The sequence below is a fragment of the Garra rufa genome, chromosome 22, assembly GCF_049309525.1.
Source record: "Garra rufa chromosome 22, GarRuf1.0, whole genome shotgun sequence".
Classification (NCBI taxonomy): Eukaryota; Metazoa; Chordata; class Actinopteri; order Cypriniformes; family Cyprinidae; genus Garra; species Garra rufa.
Window position 1 is genome coordinate 40,486,599 of NC_133382.1, and position 21,332 is coordinate 40,507,930.

A 21,332-nucleotide genomic window follows, 5' to 3' on the forward strand; every position below is an offset into this window, starting at 1 on the left:
AAACGTTATTTGAAACCCCATCTGCCATTTATTTGTGAACCTGGACCACAAAACCAGTTATAAGGGTCTTTTTTTTTTTTTTATATAAATACGCTTTCCATTGATGTATGGTTTGTTAGGATAGGACAATATTTGGTTGAGAACTATTTGAAAAATTGCAATCTAAGGGTGCAAAAAAGAAAAGAAAATCGCCTTTAAAATTGTCCCGATGAAGTTCTAAGCAATGCATATAACTTAAAAAAAATTAAGACATCTACAAAATAACTTCATGGAACATGATGTTTAATTAATATAGAAAAATCTATTTTTTTGACACATTGTAGTCAAAATACAAAATACTACTACTAATAATAATAATGTAAAAAATAGTTTTGGCTATTGCTACAAATATACCTGTGCTACTTAAGACTGGTTTTGCGGTCCAAGGTCACATTTTACATAACCTTTAACCTATAAATTCTTAAAGATATCTAATTAGAATATTATTTGTTTAGTGGTAGAAAACAACGAAATTGTTTGCTACCATATTTTGGTACCACTGTACTGCGTATCTTAAGTAAATAAAATAAAATACAGCTCGTACACTATCTAAGTTTGACTTCATGAATTGGAAGTCTTTAAGTAACATAAAACAATAAATAAATAAATAAACAGCAGTCTATTCTTGGCAGATACAGTACATACTAAAGAGCGCGCACTGGCGCTCCCCTCAGACGCGCGCGCGCACCAAACGGCGCGAAACAACCTGACAGGAGCAGCGGAACACCCGCGGGATTTAATTACAGGTCACTAAACCTCATCTGATCACCGGATTTCTACTTTTTCCCTTTGTATGTGCTCAGCACACACTGGAAGTCGACATGTCTTCGTCTACAGATATGACGGCCACTACGAAGATCACTCCGGAGGTTCTCCAGGAACTCCTGCAGTACTACAACCTCTCCCGCCAGGAATTCATCGACACCTACAACATCCAGCCGCTGGTTTACATCCCCGAACTCCCCGCCGGAGCTAAAACCACGTTTGTCGTGATGTACGTGATTATTTTCGTGCTGGCGCTGGTCGGGAACAGTTTGGTGGTTTATATCGTGGTGCGTAAACGCGCGATGCGAACCGCCACCAACATCTTCATCTGCTCTCTGGCGGTCAGCGATCTGCTCATCACCTTCTTCTGCATCCCCTTCACACTGCTGCAGAACATCTCGACAGAGTGGCTGGGAGGTCAGAATCTGATTAAAAACACTTTAATTAATCATTAACAAACACGACATAACATTAAAATAGATAGGATTAGAAGAGTCAAACGCTGGAAACCTGTTGTCCTGCAATGACATGCTACTGTATTAATCAACTGAAACTAACGTTACTTTCACCCTTGTGCGCCCTTATGGACATTTTTGTCCATTTCAGTTTTAATTTTAGTTATAAGTGTGCCTGTGTTAATGCCAACTGCATACATTTTGGCTCAGGTGTTTATTTTTATTTAAAAATTGAATATTTCACCATCATTTCCTTCAAAAAAATCAATTTTACCCTCCGTACAAAAAAGTAACGTTACTCACACTCAGGACCTTAAGGACATGTTCACATTGAAACCCATTAAAATTGCAATTTTCAACCCAGGGCCATTTGACTATAAAATGATGCAATATTTGCTAATAGGCATTCATTCTATTGGCAAGGCTTCAAATTTTTAATTTTACTAGATCGTGCCATTTTTTTTTTTTTTTCAAATTTGGCATATACATTAAAAAAACAAACACTACATAAACATATAAATGCCTCAAAATTAATGTTGTTCTTCACTGACACACTCAAGAATCTAATAAGCAAAGAAAAACAATTCTGCTCAGCATTTAGTATATGAAAATTACTACTATCTTTCATGTTTTCATTAAAAAAAAAACACCTGTGGCATTATGCAAACAAACCAGCATTTAAATGGTTACAATTCTGAAAATTAATGCATGTTTGGTATCAATGGAGAGAACAGATGCTGGTTAAAAAAAAATCGACGTTAGTGAAAGTGGAAAAAAATATTAATGAATCATATTTTTATGACAGTTTTTGGACATGGACATTTTTGTCCATTTTGCACCTGTGTAACCTTTTCTTGAATGCACAAGGCTTAAACATTTCATATGTAAGTTATAATTCTATACTTTACCTAAAACATTTGATGTTTTTATTTCTAAACATTTTTCCTAATTTACCTTGTAAATGTATGAGATCATATTGATTAAGAGGCTAGACGGAATATTACTGGTTTATAAAGTAATTTGTCTAACTGTGGGAGCAAATTACAATTAACTAGTGGTGATAAAAAAGGTAATTAAAATTTTTAAATTTGATTAAATTATTTAAAGTGAAAAGTAAAATTCACATTCACAGAACTTAAATACATTAAATGAAATACTTTTTAATTTATTTATTTGTATTGTTGTATAATTTAATTTGTATTTATTAAATACATTTAATTTATTTATTATTATTTTCTCAAAGTTTAACATAATCTGGATGCTGGAAAAAAAATACACACACACACACACACACACACACACACACACACACACACACACCAAGTGCACACATTAAATTGAAAACGGAAAAAAATGTTAATACAAAAAATTAATAAAAATTGTATAAATTAAAGAAAAAATTACTTTAAATAAAAATTTGTAAATAAATAATGATCTCAATGCTAAACACTGCACCAATATTTGTGCCTACTAGAGCGATTCATAATAATTATACAATTTAACAAATTACAATCATTGCATTAGCCATTTTTAGTATCAGTTTAATTTAATTTATTTATTGATTTATTTATTTATTATAGTAAAAACAGAATATAAAAATAAATTAAAAATTTAATTAATAATTTAAATTTTAAATAATTACTTAAATACATAACATTCAGTACATTTAAATTTTTCATTTTATTTATTAGTATTTATTAAATAGAATTAATTTATTTTTTCTCATAAAGTTTTACCTAATCTTGAAGCTGAAAAACATGCTGTCAACTATCCAGAACAATATATATGTACACACACACACACACACACACACACACCGTGGCATAATGTTCAGTACCTTGGAATATGATGGAAATACCAAGATTTATGATTTTGGCAACAGATCAGCACCACAGTATATTTAAAACCCCATGGTATTACCATCAGGCACCATTTCAGAGTTTCATAAGAGCCGTTTTCCCGTGGGATTTAATTAAATAGGTGCTTCAGGTCTGAATCTGAAAGTGGGATTAGGAGAAGTGTGGAGCAAATACTCTGCAACATTTCCTTCTCTTATTTTTATATTTATCACTGCAATAAAACATGTAAATATTGTTTAGAAGTCATTAGACTAATATACACACACCTGGAAACATGGAAACACACACACTAACATTCACTCTCACTGTTGTGAGTGACAGCACACTTTGGCAAGTTTTGACTTTATGTCATGGTGACAACCAATGAGAGTGCAGACAGTGAAGGTCATGTGATCTACGACTGATACAGTCACACAGGTTTTGAGTATGCTAATTTTCCCCTAAAACTGTAAATTCTGCAGTGTTGAAATCTGAATTCTATGCACTGAGTCAAAAGTTCAGAGCTATTCAAACCAGAACTCACCTTCCTCAGCGTGTGCTTGAGTTTGTGCTCTCCTGCATTAGTATACATGTGAATGGAGCACAATGTGCAGTGACGCACCTTTAATCCTCAGTAATTCAGGGTTTTTGTGCTGCTCTCCTTCCCTCTGGACAATCGTTTTTCTGCAGTAAATCACTTTGATAGCTGGTCATGCTGCAGGAGCAAATGATATATGATTCTGTTAGTGCTACCAAAGCAAAAAAAAAACAAACAAAAAAACTCAATCGACAAATGCACAATCAATCAATTAGGATTTGCATAACAGAACAAACATCTTGCCATGTCTTCAGAGCTTTTATCACATATGTGAATTAGTGATTAAAAAAAAAACCATACAGACAAAACCAAATTAAACTCTGTGACTTGTGACGATACATTAAGGTCTTAACACACTAAACAATCATTCTGTGCAAGAAACTAAACTTTTACTTCTGATTCACCGCAACTGTCCTGAGTGCATTCACAACAGCCGGCACATTATGAAGAGCAAGCAACCATAACTTCAGACGATCAGGCTCTAAAGTTGGGAGTTTTTGCAGTAAAAGCAAACGTAAACTTTTAGTTTTTAATTGGTTGCAACAACCAGGATAAGCACAATTAATTACCAGTGCGCTAAAATAACTAAAACTGAAATAAGATAATTAAAAAGAAAAGAAAATTGAATTAAAAATCTATAAAAAAAAACACATTAAATAAAATTTTCAGAATTCTACAAATGACAACTAACTGAAAATGAATGAAAAAATGGTTTAACTTACTTAAAAACAAAGAACTATATAGACGTATTTACAAATAAAAAAATAATTAACAAAAGCACAACACAATTACAAATTAAAATGAAAACAGATATATGAAACTTTCAGCTAGTTTTTAGTTCAGCACCATTTCTCATTTTAATTTTTCTTAAACTACTGCCAGTGATAATATAACATACGAAAGAAACGAAAAGAACTAAAAATTATAAATTAAAATAAGAGCTGAATAGACAATAATAAAAATACAATAGTTAATTGTCATAAAAATAACAAAAACATAAATATTAAAATTGAATACAATTTTATAAATGAAAGTTAAAGAAATAAAATTAAATAAAAACTGTAATAGTAAAAAAAAAGTAGATTAATGATCTTAATACTAAACACTGCAAGTCGAAATACTATGAGAAAAAAAGTCAAAATATTTTGAAAATAAAGTCGAAATATTACCAGAAATTACGAGAATAAAGTGGAAATGTTTAGAGAATAAAGTCAAAATTACAAAAAAAATTAATTCATAACAGTCACTAGATTATGCATGCACAGGCTATACTCTATATTAAAAATATTATAAATTTTATAAATTTAATTAAAAAAAATAAATATTAATAGTAAAAAAAAGTAGATTAATGATCTCAATATTAAACACTGCACCAATATTTGTGCCTACTTGACTAATAAATAATAATTCATGATATTCAACGTTCAATTTTAAATGTAAAAATCTTTAAAAAATCTTTAAAAAAATCAGTAAATATTGTATGAAATACAAGCTCACTTAAGTGAATTTACTATCATTAAATTAAAAGCCATCTCTAAAATACATTTTATTTATTTAGTTTTTAACACCACGTCATTATCTTCATGGCAAAAATAGAATAAATAACAATTAACAAAAAGCCATATAAGCCATTAAGGTTAAAACTAGACAAAAATACATTAAGGTAATACTTTCGAGGACCTTTCAAGGACTTTCCAGGTCCAATAGCCTTAAATTCAAGGACTTAATGTGGGGACGCATTTCAAGTGAGAGCAAGGTTGCATTGTGTTACCTTTTTTTTTTTTTGCATTTATTTTTGGTCATATGACAGAGATCTGATATTGTATTTGTTGTAAATGTGCAAAAATTTAGCAAGCTACAGGGCTCGAAATTGCGACCGTTTTGGTCGCATATGCTCCCAAAATGTAATCTGCGCGACCTCAAATTATATTTGGGAGCATTTGTGCGAGTGCGAGAAATTGTGGTGCGTCTTGGTTTCATTTCTTTACAAAACTTTCGCTATCCTAACTACTGCACAGACTGCTGTGAGCTGATGCAGTGACAGGTTCGCCGTTCTCTCTTTTGATTGTGGACAATTAAAAGGTCTCCACAATCTACTATATTTCGAGCTACAGCGTACATTCTGTCAGATACAATTCTGGCGTATCCGTCTCAATATACTGTACAATGCGCCATACATGCACATCAAATGATAACTCAGCGGCAGAGTTCCACTCACTCGTAATTTCCACTGGGGACACGCTTTTCAAAATCCCGTTGGTGTCCTCCCACTTTCAAATGGTTTTGTTAAAGCAATCTCTTGTATTGTAGAATGCACGCTCCGCACCATCGAGAGTTTTGCAGGATCGTTAAAACGAAACCAAAAGTAAAACGTGCACGCGCTTTCAAAGGCAATTTTAATACTGCATTTAATGTCTACACGACTAAGAAAGAAGTGTTGTTTATTTTTTGTTGTTTATACTGTAGATTGTAGGGCTGGGCGATAATTATCATGTCGATAAAAGGATAATGACAGTTCGATAAGCGCTCGATAATGTTTACGTACTCTGCGTGACGCTGCGCAGGCATTTTGCACCCTGCACTTCCGGATGCCGCATGCCACGCAGTATATTTACAGTACAGCTAGTATGCATAGGCTACAAAGTGTTAGTGAAATAACACACAAAATAAATTCAAGCACTTTCAAGGACCTGTAACTATGTACGTTTATTTTCAGAAACTTTCCAGGGCCTTGAAATTATTTTCACAAACTTTCAAGGATTTCAAGGACCTGTGGGAACCCTGATACATATTAGTTGAACACATCTCTGATTAAAACTGTTGTCTATTGACATTAAAATCAGTGCAGTTCAGTAAAATGTGTTTCCAAGCAAGGCATGATTCTCTAGTATGAGTTGAGCACTACTTTAAGTGTGCATCTTGTGTTTTTTTGTGTTGTATGTGCAGGGGTTCTAGTATGTAAGACCGTTCCTTTTGTCCAGACCACAGCCATTGTCACCGGCATCCTCACCATGACCTGCATCGCTATCGAGAGATACCAGGGCATCGTCTATCCGCTCAAGATGAAGAGGCAGTACACGCCGAAACGAGCCTACAAGATGCTAGGTACAGTAAGGTCAAACACCCACACGCTCAACCCTGTCTGCATGATTAAAAGCAATGCTCCACAAGCCCTAGCAGGGTGTCCACGGGGTCTTAAAAAGTATTAAAAGTTGATAAAACAATTATGAGAAAATTAAGGCCCTTAAAAGGTATTAAAAAGTCTTAATAGCGTTTTTACGAGGTCTTAAATTTTGTTCAAGTGTTGTCCAAAGTGTTTGACTCCAAAAAAGCATAAATATATTTATTTTCCTTCTATTATTAACAACGGCATGCTCGGCCCATGCGATTGGTTTGGGCCGGGGCGCATCCGGGTGATGTCTCGTAATTTGCTACAAACGCGGGAAGGTCATGTGACGCTCTCCACATGTAGCGAAACCATAGAGCGAAACAGACGGCAAAATGGGAAAATGTAAGTTTGCGTACTCCTGGTTGGAGAAAGACGAGTATAAACAGTGAAAACAACCACAAGGCCTACTGTATGTATTGTAAAAAGAAAATTTGTATATTGTCGATGGGCATAAATGCTGTTAATTAAGGTATATTTTAATAAATCTTGCCTTTGGTTTAATTTATTCTTTCAAGCTTTGTTTCTTCCAAGCTTATCCAGGGCTTGACAATAAGGACTGCTGATGGCCCGGGGCCAGCGTGCGAGATGCTCAGGACTGTAGACAGGATCGTCACTGTCCCGATGTCACTGAAGTTTAATTTGCCTGTGACTGTTTGTCAAATTCGTGCAAATACAGTCTAAGAATCGAGAAACAGCTTGTGTTTTTAAGCGTTTAAATGCTACCTTCTCTGTGATGTTATGAACACCGTATTGCTTTTCGGATCCTCTTATCTGATTGGATGTTGTAAGCACTGTTGTTTTCTGTAACCTGGTAACAACCAGTACAGCGAAGAGACGGCAACATCAAAAGGAAGCTAAAAGGAAAACGTCTGTTTCTAACTCGCATTTGCGACTAAAAATTACTACGTGCGACTGTGAAAAAAATATTTAGGAGCAGCATGTGCGACTGACCCCATCAGCATATTTGTGTTTGCGCTCAGTGGAGCTTCAAAGGTTTCTACGTGTTTTTGCAACGTAATGTATCACAGACATTTCTCACCAATCCTTTCATAAACAAAGTGTAGAGAGAGTAAATAAGAGACTGATTGTGCAGTAAGTTATAGAGAGCGCCGCTGATTATAATAGAGCTTTGTGATATCGCAAACTAAGATGAGTGACAACTTTTAATAATTTTTGTGGGAGTTTGTAAATGAGGTACTGATTTAATACAACAGTTAAATAAACAAGAAGCTATTATTAAGTGACTTACATTGTCTGACTATAACACTATGCCTGATTTTGCTCTGTTTCGTCATCAAAAGTAGTCTGAAACAAGTCACAACGCATCTCCATTCAAACACAGCGGTGTTTCGTTTATGAATGAATGTGCGTTTTTAAACGAATTTTGTGAAATGATTCAATTTCCCATTCATTAAGAGTCACTTGCTTTATTCCCGAATGAACCATCTGTTCGAACGAATCAAATGAATAATATGATTCAGTAATTAAATCAGTCTCGTGCCGCCACCTGCTGGCAGATCTCTGTATTCAAAATTTTATAACATGAATTTATGAATTTGATTGCACTCATGGCACCTCTGAGCCCAATTAAACATATGAAAAGGTAAAAACCAAAAGGTAAAAAAAAAAATCATGGACGACCACCGTAAAAACAAAACCTTTAACATAAAGTCTGCTTAATAACACTCTATTTACTAATATTGTTTAATTTTCTTCTTTGCAACTACATTCCTTTAATAGGAGTCCTCCATTTATATATAGTTAACTGCTGATCTAGAACCATCAACCTGGACATACTGTTGTGCATAAATTTAGATACATCACAATTATAATTTTTTAAAATTGTCAATTGTATTTAAGGAAACAGTGTTATATTTGGCTTTTGACACATTGTTTAAAATGTGGCTAAGAAATTATATTATAATTATATAAATATTACAGGGCTCGCAAAATCGCTAGCCCGACGTCCTGGGGCTATTGTATTTTCCAGTCGGGCTACCAAAATGTTTCACCGGCCTGCCCGACGGGCTATCGTAAACTAGAGGGCTCCTGCTTGCAATTGATTGCAATTATCGACCCATGTTTTTATGCAGCAAACACATGGAGTTGTAAATGTGAAGGAAGTTAATGTGCCTTCTAAAATACTAAACAATTAAGACAGTAATATTTATGTTTTAAATAAATATAATAAATTATATACTCGATTTATAAATTGACTTAAATTGATATTTAAAAATAATGCAGACACACCAAAGAGTGAAATAAAATTCCTTCCTTGATATTTGTTTATATTTGTGTATTGAAAACATTTTGATTAAGTTTAGACTCCTATCTGATTTTATATATTTAAAAAAAAGAAGTCTTTTTTTATTTGGGGTAGTTAAATTAATTTTCGGGCTACCAAAATCTGAAGAGTGCCTGCCCGAAGGGCTACCAGAGATTTTGAAATTTTGTGAGTCCTGTATTAATAACTATTTTTATTTTTTGGTTGGGCCAGTGAAAATTTTGGCAGGGCAAGTAAAAATCTGAACCACTGGCCCGATCAGGCCAGTAGAAAAAATCCTTAGCGTTGAACCCTGTTATCTGAGTTCTGTTGCATGGTTGTGCTCCATTGATTTATTTAACTACAGCTGTTTATTAACAACTGTTAAAGGTTTGATACTGATTAGAAGTTGAAGTGGCAATGAGGTCTTAAACTATTCTGAGAAGGTCTTTAAAAAGTCTTAAAAAGGTATTGAAATTACCTTTAGGATTCCTGCATATACCCTGCCTAGAAATCAACATGAGATCAAACCTGACTCCACTTATGTTCCTAAAACACACTCCTGGTGTTACTCTGCATGATTCACCAGTTATTCTTAAGAAAAGATAAAAGTTTCCTTAAAATGTATTAACTTGCTGCACCACTAAAACTACTTTTTTTTGGATGACATCACAAATCCCTCTTACATTTCAAATGTCATCTCAGTAGGCAAGCTTCGTTTTGGGAAGTGAGTGAATGTCTCTGAAGCTCCTCATGACCTGTCTGACATAACTCCCATCATGCAATCCACAGCCTTCTGTGATCTCTAAGGGTTTTATCTGGAGGTCTGTGCCTGTGGACTGAAACAGAGAAATGTCTTAAATTATTAAAGAGTGTCCATACATTTCAAAAGGTTTGAAATATTCTTTATAGATTATAACAGTTTCTGACCACTTCTTCAGTGGCCTCAGTTCCAGAAGTATATATTTTTTACATTAATTGAATTGCATAGGGATTTAAGAAAATGGTTGTTAAAGCATTAAAATGCAAAAAAAGGCACTTAACAACAAAATATTATCAGAATAAAGTCGAAATACTATGGGAAAAAGTCGAAATATTTTGAAAATAAAGTCGAAATGTTTCGAGAATAAAGTCAAAATTACGAATATTAATTTTGTAGCAATTACTAGATTATGTGTGTGCAGGCTATACTCTCAAAGTATTATAACTTTAATTTCTATGATTTCAATTCTCAAAACATTTATTCTCGTAGCATTTCGACTTTGTTCTTGAAATGCTTCAAGAACAAAGTTGAAACGTTTCCAGAACAAAGTCGAGAGAACTTTGTTCTCGTAGTATTTCCTCTTTATTCTCGAAACATTTCGTCTTTATTCTCAAAATATTTCCACTTTATTCTCGAAACATTTCGTCTTTATTCTCTTAACTTTATACTCATAATATTTGCCTTTATTCTCATAGTATTTTTAGTTTATTCTCTTAATATTTAGACTATTATCGTAGTATTTTAAGTTAATTCTCGTAGTAATTCGACTTTAGTTTATTCTTATTCTCATAATATTTAGACTTTATTCTCGTAGTATTTAGACTTCAGTCTGGCTGTATTTTGAGTTTATTCTCGTAGTAATTCGGCTTTATTCTCGTAGTATTTTGACTGTATTCTCGTAACATTTTGACTCTATTCTAAAAACATTCCGACATTATTCTAATAGCATATTTCTAATTGAATATTGTAATATACATTAATTTTTTTTTTTTTATGTGGCACTAAAATGTCATCGTAATATATGTATATATTAATGCTACAATTATGCTTGTAATTTGCAGTGCTTCATAGGAGCAATTGAAGTTCTTCTGGTTCAATTTTCTTGCCACAATATTCTGATTACTGGACATAATTGCAAATCATGGGTAATTGCTGTTAAATGTTTCTTTTTTTTAAGTTTTAATAATGCACTCTGATGCAGCTCACAGCAGGTCTGCTTTAATGCTTTATGAGTTCATGTTAAAAATCAATCCCCCCATGGAGAAATTAACAGCATAAGACCATCATCAAACATGTAAATCTCTCTCTGCTGGGCAATACAGTGAGGCAATGAAAGCATTAGCTCATTTGCATGTGTAAATATGAAGTGTTCACCAAAGGGCTTTTGTCTGGATGTTCTCTAATAGGTTAACGTATATGCAGCGATGCATTTCTGTTCATTATTAACAGCACAGGCTCACGAGACAGAACCCAGTAATGATCTGATTTATATACATCTATGCAGGGCTGGTGTGGATCGCTGCTGTCATGGTTGGATCGCCGATGCTGTTCGTGCAACAGCTAGAGGTGAGTGACATTGCAAAGAAAGCTGCCAGATAAACTTTAAATCAAAATCACTGCAAGCGAAGTTAACCAATTGTATTTAACAAGCGCAAGGTTAATTGCTTTGACACACAGAAATGATAATTTAGTCAAGCCTGACCGCCAGCAGATCAAACGCGCTGATGCCACATCAGTCTGTCCTTGAAATCAGGGTGCAACTTGCTTCTGAGAGTCTTATCGCAAAAGTGCATGCGTTATTCATCGATTTTTTTTTTTTTTTGAGTTCACCAAACGAGTCTATACTGACCCTCGTGTCCTTCACAGCTGCAGGCCGATATGAACACTTCTGAAGAAACTTAATGCTGCCATAATAGTGTCAAACCACAAAAGTGTCAAAACAGTCCAAGAATAGTGCTGCATGATGAGAAAAGTTAAAGGAATACAGTTGAGGTCAAAAGTTTACACCCCACTTTCAGAATCTGCAAAATAAGAGGGATCATACAAAATGCATGTTATTGTTTATTTAGTACTAGAGATGCACCGATCTGGATTTTGGGGGCCGATCACCGATCACCAAAAGCAGTATCTGCCGATCCCGATATTACCGATCACAGCGTCAAATCCATAAATCCTTCAATATTGTTGTCTCATGTACAAACATTGACATTGTATTATTAGTATAAAAAGTAGGAAATGAGAAAGTATCATGAATTGACCAGTTTTATTGCAGGCTGAGGCAAATTTCAATATTGAACACCCTCGAGACTCTCATAGACAACTTGGACTCAGCTTACATAGAGTAAGTGTTGCTTACCATCTTAAACTGTCTTTTGGCAGTAATTATGTGTACAACACAACATTTCACTCTTTTAGAGTTGACACAATTTGTAAACTATGAACCTTTTTTCTGTGGAAAAAGGAGTTAAATCTTAAAATAAAAAAAATTATTACGTGCAAAACACACACGTGCACCATAATAAACATTTAACTCTCAGGAGGCTCTTTCTTAGAATCACAATTTAGAGTTTAGCAACAAGCTTTTTGTGGAAAAATAAAATAAATATGCCATACATATGCATATACACATACATAGACATATACAGAGTGCAATTTGTGAAAAAACCAGAGGGGGGGATGCTTTTGAGAGGTTGACCAAACTGTTAGTGTAATCTGTTAACAACGCGCATTATATGCCCGTCTTTTTAGGCAAGAACCAGATAATGAGTGTCAGGTCATGAAATGTTTTTAATACGACGGAAGCTGTATTATGTGATCACAATTTAATAGAAACATTGTAAGTTATTTAATTTCAAACAACGAATACATTTTATAGAGAAGGTGAACAAAGTATCAATGCAGCTTTTTGGAAACTCCGAATCAGTAAACCACTGAGTCGCAAAAGGATTCACTGTTTCGAAGCGCTCCAATCGGATCGTGAATCATTTGATTCAGAACGTTCAACTTCAAAGCGCGTATGGCGAATAATTTGATTTAGATCGGGATGTAGGAGCGGCTTCGCGGGACGTTTTATCCCCACCATGGATAAAAATAATTCAGCAGAGGCAGGGATGCATAGACCAGAGGGGGGGAAATCGCACCCTGTACATATACATGCACGCTCTTTTTCTTTCTCTGCCTTATCAGAAGCTGAATTTGTAAACTCGGTATACTTCTTAATGTGAGAAACTTTCAAATGTCGTATCATGTTCGTTGTGTTGAAATTCTTTTGTAGCACTCCTCCTCGGGGTATCTCCTTTGCACACACCTTGCAAACAGCAAATTTGTTGTCCTTCTCGGACACGTTGTAAAAAACCCATTAAAAATTACATCTCCTTGATTAGTAATACTATGTTGTTACCTGAATGATCCACAGCTGTGTTTTTTTGTTAGCGATAGTTGTTCACGAGTCCCTTGTTTGCCCTCAACAGTTAAACTGTCTGCTTTCCAACAATGACTGTATGATTTTGAGATCCATCTTTTCACACTGAGGACAACTGAGGGACTCATATGCAACTATTACAGAAGGTTCAAACAGGTAACAACACAGTATTCAGAATCAACTGTATGTAAACTTTTGAAAAGGGTTACTTTTATAAATTCAAATATTATTTTCTCTTGTGGACTATATGTGAACTTTCATCTTTCATGTGAAATATCGTATTCAGGTCAGTGCTAAATAAACAATAACATGCATTTTGTATGATCCCTCTTATTTTGCAGATTCTCAAAGGGGGATGTAAACTTTTGACCTCAACTGTAGTTGACCCGAAAATAAGAAATTGCTGAAAATGTGCTCAACCTTAGACCATCCCAGATGTAGATGAGTTTGTTTCTTCATCAGATTTGGAGAAATGTGTCATTCCATCACTTGCTCACCAATGGATCCTCTGCAGTGAATGGGTGCCGTCAGAATGAGACTCCAAACAGCTGATAAAAACATCACAATAATCCACAAATAATCCACACCACTCCAGCCCATCAGTTAACATCTTGAGAAGACAAAAGCTGAAACAAATCCATCATTAAAGATGTTTTTAACTAAAATGCGACTTCATAATCCATAATAACGCTTTCTCCAATGAAAAAGTGGTCTGATCTGAAACAAGAGAGAAATCTGCACAGATTATGCAACATTTACAAGCCAAAACAGCTCTAAACAAATATGTGGCTGGATTTTGATGAGAGAGACAACAGGAGATGGACCTTTTTCACTGGAGGAAGCGTTATTATAGATTATGGACTCAAGTTAAAACATCTTGTCAAGATGTTAACTGATGGACTGGAGTGGGGTGGATTACTTGTGATGTTTTTATCAGCTGTTTGGACTCTCATTCTGACGGCACCCATTCACATCCACTGGTGAGCAAGTTATGCAGTGCAACATTTCTCCAAATCTGATGAAGAAACAGACTCATCTACATCTTTGATGGCCACAGGATAAGTACGTTTTTAACTATTTCTTCAAACATGGTTTGCATTTAAATGCATTTAAAGGTGCTATGATCAATTTCAATCATTATGCAACTATTTCTTCAAATGCTTAGTTTCTTAAAAAATGTCTAAAGATTGACAGTTAGAGAACATAGTTTGACTGAAGTTCCTGAACAGATGGTAAGAACATTTTATGCATGCAACTCTAAAATAAATAGCTTACAGCACTTTTAAAGTCTTGCATGCTCTCTATGAATACCAATTAGGTTTACTCTCTTATCTGTGTTCCTCAGGTAAAGTACGACTTCCTGTACGATCATCATCACGTGTGCTGTCAGGAGCGCTGGCATTCGCTGCTGCACCGTCAGGTTTACACCACCTTCATCATGGTGGCGCTGTTCCTGCTGCCGCTGGCCGCCATGCTCTTCCTCTACAGCCGCATCGGCATCGAGCTCTGGATCCGGAAACGTGTGGGAGACTCCTCTGTCCTCAGCACCATGAACCACAGAGAGATCAACAAAATCTCCAGGTAAGAGTCAAAACAAACAAAGACCTGCTAATAAAAAAAAAAAATTTAAAAGATTACAATTAAACTGATAATATAAAGCATGTGACTTCAAAACGCCTTTTATTTATGGCTTTCTGACATTTTTTTAAATTATTTTACCCAATAACATTAGATGTTTTGATGTTAACAAATCAAGCCATTTAATTAATAATATGGAATAAAATTACTTTGGAAGCCTTTTGAAGTCATTATGTAAAATGCATTATATAGGTATTCAAAATGTATATTGAAATGCATTATATCTTTTCGTGAATTAATTAAATAACTAAACTAAAGATAAATACACTAAAGCTAGAACACATTATAATATTTGCAGATTACTTGTATTAATAAATAAATAAATCGTTGCATGATTTGGGAAAAAAATAAATAAATGATTGCAATTTTTCTGATCTAAATTTTAATTGAGCTTAAAAAACAAAACAAAAAAGGTTACACAATTTGGCCAAAATTTATTTATTATATTTAATTATGGCTATAAAATATTATCAATAATTATTATTATTAACTGTAATGACTATTTTATTTATTTATTTATTTATTATAATTCATTATTGGGGCTGTCAAGTAATTCAATAAAAATAAAAAACAGGTTTTCTTTGCTTGTTTGTAGGGTTACACAATTTAGCCAAAATGAATTATATTTAATTATGGCAATAAAATATTATTAATAATAATTATTATTAACTATAATTATTATTTTATTTATTTATTATAATAATAATTAATTATTAGGGCTGTCAAATGATTAAACAAAAACAAAACAAAACAGGTTTTCTTTGCTTGTCTGTAGGGTTACACAATCTGGCCAAAATGTATTTATTATGGCAATAAAAAATTATTATTAATAATAATTATTATTATTCTTAACTCTAATTATTATTATAATTATTAGGGCTGTCAAGTGATTAAAAAAAAACGTTTTATTTGCTTGTTTGTTGGGTTACACAATTGAGCCAAAGTGTATTTATTAATTATATGAAATAATAGCAATAAAATATTAATTGTAATGATTATTATTAACTTTATTATTTTATTTTTTATTATAATTATTAATTATTAGGGCTGTCCTAATAATTTGGTTTTCTTTGCTTGTGTATAAGGTTACACAATTTGGACAACATTTATTTATTTATTATATGTTATAATGGCAAAAATGTATTTAATTATTATTATTAACTAATTATCATTTTATTTATTCATTTATTATAATCATTAATTATTAGGGCTGTCAAATGATTTAATAAAAACAAAACAGGTTTTCGTTTGTTTGTTTGTAGGGTTACACTATTTGGCCAAAATGTATTTATTTATTAGATTTAATTATTGCAATAAATAATATTCATAATTATTATTTTTTAACTGTAATTATTTTATTTTTTATTATAATAATTAGGGCTGTCAAGTGATTGTAGGATTACACTCTTTAATTATTTATTATATTTAATTATGGTGATAAAATATTATTATAAATTATAATTATTATCAACTGTAATTATTATATTTATTTAACTGGTGTGTTATAATGCATTATACTTTTTAAAGGTGTAACAATGAATGCATTACAAGGCATAATCAATGCAATAAAAATACTAATGCATTATATAAAGACTCCAAGTAAGTATTTACTCAGACGACATAAGCAAAATGCATTGTGTGAATGAGATTTTCTGCAAATAAACCGTCATGAAATGACAGAAACGTACCTTCACAGCTGTATTTTGTTTCTGTTCAAACAGGAAGAAGAAACGGGCCGTCAAAATGATGATTACTATTGTCCTGCTGTTCACCATCTGCTGGGCTCCGTTTCATATCGTGCACATGCTGTTCGAGTACAGTAAGCGTGTACCGCTGCATTCACTCCTGTAATCTGCGTCACATGATGCTTTAGAGTAAAAGGCTTGAAAATGAATGGTTGTGAATGGAAATCAGCTCAATTGTAGTAGTGTGACGATCACACAAAGGACATTATTCATGGTGTAATTACAGTAACCTGTGGTTATGTGGCGTCTCCGTTACAGTGCGGGTCACTCGTATTTGAGGCTGAACCCACAATCACTGTTAACAGCCCGGATGATTAATCGTTAAGACTAGTAGCGCCCACCAACAGAAGGTTAAAAAGGTCAAATGCTTCTGATTTATTTGATTTCCTCTCACTGTTTGAGCACAACAGCATGATACTGTCAATTCAGATATTCCTGAAATAAAACAGGTAATGTTCTGGGTAACTAGTTCTGCATCCAGTTTTGATTATTACATCATTTGGAGACCCATTAGCACTCAACACTGTGAACAAACATTAAAAATATGCAATAACAAGACTCACATTTTCCAATTTTTCGGATATAGAATTTAGATTGAAATGGTCAACAACTACAAAAAAGAAAGAATCCAGGTCTGTTGTGCTCATTTGCACAATCGTATCATTATGACTATGAAATAATATTAATAACAACAAAAATAATAAATAACTTTACTATTACTAACAGTAACAATATTTATTAATCAATAGATTTTATTAATAATAGTAATAATTTTTATTTAGCATGACTATAATATATAACATAATGATGATAATAAATATTTATAATTTAAAAATAAAAACAATATAATTTATATTTCACTGTAAAATAATATTAGATAATAATAATAATAATAGTAGTAGTAATATTTTTATATTTATAATAATATTTTTAATATCAATAACTATTTTTCTTATTGATAGTAATTCTTTTGATTTAGTCATTTTTATTTAGTAAGGGTTGCACAAGTTGGTCCAAATATTGTGATTATATATCAATATGACTATAAAATAATAATAATAATAACGCTAAAATTATTATTTAATTATTATTAACATATTATTAATAATATTTTATTTAGTAGCAATATTTTTTTATGCTTAAATTACTAAATTAAAAAAATATTTATATGTACAATATAATAAAATAATTATAAATAATAGTATTATTTTTATCTTCACTTTTTTTATAATTATAATAATTGTTATTTTAATTTAGTGGTCATTTTTATTTAGGGCTGCACAAATTGGTCAAAATATTGTAATTACATATCAATAAGACTATAAAATAATACTACTACTAATTAAAAAAAACAATTATTATTTATTTTGCAGTTGTAATAATGTAGGGCTGCATATTTTGGATCCATAATAATAATAATAATAGATAATTCATAACATGTATTATAATTATTAATAATATTTTTCATTATTTTATTTGGTAGCAATAATTACATGTTAAAAAAAAATACTAAATCAAAACAGTAAGTATATAATTTATCATATTTAATTGTAAAATAATATTTAATAATAGTATTAATATTTTTATATTTGCAATATAATAATACGATTATTCATGACACGTAATATTTTGGTCATTTTTAGTAGCAATAATTATTTTTATGCTAAAAACTTACTAAACCAAAACAGTAAAAATATAACTTAAAATAATATTAAATAATAATAGTATTAATATATTTATATTTACAATATAATTTAAATAATATTATTTTTATTATTTTTTATTAATAATAGCAAATATTAGGCTGCACAAATTGGTTAAAATATTGTGATTATATATCAATATGACTATAAAATAATAATTAAAAATGTAATTTAACAATTAATTATTATTAACTTACTAAATATTATTTTTTTATTTTGCAGTTGTAATAATAATGTAGGGCTTCATAGTTTGGATTCATGATAATAATAATATTAATAATAGATAATTCATAACATAATTATTAATAATTTATAATGATTTTGTTTAGTAGCAGTAATTATTATTTCTATGCTAACAAAATTACTGAAACAAAACAGTAAAAATATAATATTTCACCTAAAAAACAATAATTGGTATAAAAAAACATTTATATTTATAATATAATAAAATAATAATATTTGAAACATTTTATTTTAGATTACAACTGTGAAATTGCAATTCTAATATTATGGTCTTTTAATTTTAAAAACAAAAGTAAACGCATTGCCTTCCCATATGATTTTACAAACTGAGAATAAATAGTTCAAATAACCTTTGTTGCTAATAAACTGTTAATAAAAGCCGTCCACATACCTGACAATAAAACAAGTAAGGAGTAAACCTTCAACTGTAAATTCTATCTGTGTGTTCTTCATTCAGACGACCTGGAGAAGAAGTATGACGAGGTGACGGTGAACATGATCATCGCTGTGGTCCAGGCCATCGGCTTCTCCAACTCCTTCAACAACCCCGTCGTCTACGCCTTCATGAACGAGAACTTCAAGAAGAACTGCGTGGCTACTCTTTCGGCGTACCTGCGGCGTCCCGTGCGGCAGAGCGGCGCCGTTCAGCGGCCCAACCTCAGCGTGCACTTCTCCAAACACCTCAAAACGGAGGCCTTCAGCAGCAACACCACCAGCGGGAACAACGCTAACCTGCAAACACAGAACCGAGTGCTGACGTCTTCACAAGGAGATCTGGAGATATCGACGGCGTTCACAGAGCAGAAAGTCAAAACTGCTTCCTCTCAGCTTCCGTCCAGCAGCTCCTGTGTGAAATAAACTCAATGCAGGAGGATGAGAGCTTTATTGTGATCTGATGGCAACAAACACAGCCTGGAGGGAATCTCAACAATGCTGTGGCATGAGTTCAGGATATCACATCCACCATGAGAGACGAGGATCCAGAAAAGACGTCTTAGTGGTTCATGAGCAGCGCAAAGGAAATGCAACAGACTGACCTCACTTGAGAAGTGTGAAGATCAATATTCGGTCATTATTTACTTACAATCGTGTTGTTTCAAACCTGGATGCTGGTGCTTTTTCTGTGGAACGGAAAAGGAGAAATTCTGCAAAATCTTCAGCTCCGTATAACAACAGTTTACAGATTGCAGAGCCTAAAGGGACGTGGAGTGAGATAAAAGTATGAGATTTGAGGAAAAATTATATTTCAGTGCTTTCTCTGGGGTTATTTTAGTGTTAGAATTTGTTTACAATTATATTTTAATTGTTTTAAACATTTTAATTTAATTATTATTTACTTAATTACAAATATTAAACATTAAACTAGAAAACTATTTAAATATTTTAATTTATTTAAATTTTTTACATTTAATTTTTTTAGGTGCTGTCAAACGATTAATCACATCCAAAATAAAAGATTTATTTGCATAATATATTTGTGTGTGTATTATGTATATCTATGATGTATATATACATATACACACACGCCTGTATATATTTAAAATATATATACGTTTATATATTAAGAATATTTATATTTATATATATATATATATATATATATATATATATATATATATATTATATGAAATTAAATATATACACATGAATATATTTTTTAAATTATTAAAATATTTTATATACATAATAAATATACACATTATGCAAACAAGTTTTATTTTGAATGCAATTAATCGCAATTATTTTTTTTTTAATGTTTAGCAAATTATGTTTTTGCCAAATTTATCGATTTTTAAAAATGTTTATAGTTTTGATTAATTTTTGATTTCAGTTTTACGTTTTACTTTAGTACATCAAAATAAACTAGCTGAAATGCAAAAAAAAAAAAATTGTAAATGTTTATTTTGGTTCAGTTAATATGTCAATAATAGATGTATATTTTAAGTAACAAAAACATCTTATGGTTTTAGCTTTAGTTAACTATAGTAATTCTAGAATGCAAAAGTTTTGAAATATAGTTTTTCCTCCTATGTCATTCATTTATTTATATATATTATACATATATATGCTGCCACTCAAAAGTGTGGGATCTTTAAGATTTTTAATGCTTTTCTGCTCATCAAGGCTGCATTTATTTGATTAAAAATACAGAAAAAAAATGTAATGTTGTGAAGTATTATTGCAATTTAAAAAAGTGGTTTCTATTTCATTATACTTAAACATAGAATTTATTCCCGTGATGCAAAGCTGAATTTTCAGCATCAATACTGCAGTCTTCGGTGTCACATGATCCTTCAGAAATCATTCTAATATGCTGATTTATTACTTTTATTATCAATGTTGGAAATAGTTGTGCTGCTTAATATTTTTGGAACCTGTGATACTTTAAGGATTCTTTGATGAGTAAAATGTTAAAAAATAACAGCATTTATTCAAAAATGATCAAAAAAATATTTTCTAACAAACGTATTTACTATCACTTTCTATCATTTTAACACACCCTTGCTGAATAGAAGTATTAATTTCTTTCAAACAAAGACAAAGAAAAAAATTGACTGACCCCAAGCTTTGAACAGTAGTGTATATTATTACAAAAGATTTCTATTTTAAATAAATGCTGTTATTTTAATGGTTTATTCATCAAAGAATCCTAATATATATATATTACACTTCCATAAAAAATATTACACTT

The 21,332-nt window shown here is 31.8% G+C and overlaps 1 protein-coding gene across 1 annotated transcript; it reads left to right on the top strand.

Annotated features, from left to right (window-relative positions):
* Nucleotides 1-860: 860 nt before the first annotated feature.
* Nucleotides 861-19,498, top strand: LOC141298393 (pyroglutamylated RF-amide peptide receptor-like). The gene is made up of 6 exons (XM_073828907.1): nt 861-1,221; nt 6,642-6,800; nt 11,395-11,456; nt 14,657-14,892; nt 16,671-16,768; nt 19,098-19,498. Exons 1-6 carry the CDS (start codon nt 861-863, stop codon nt 19,496-19,498), a joined length of 1,317 nt encoding a protein of 438 aa, XP_073685008.1.
* Nucleotides 19,499-21,332: the final 1,834 nt, after the last annotated feature.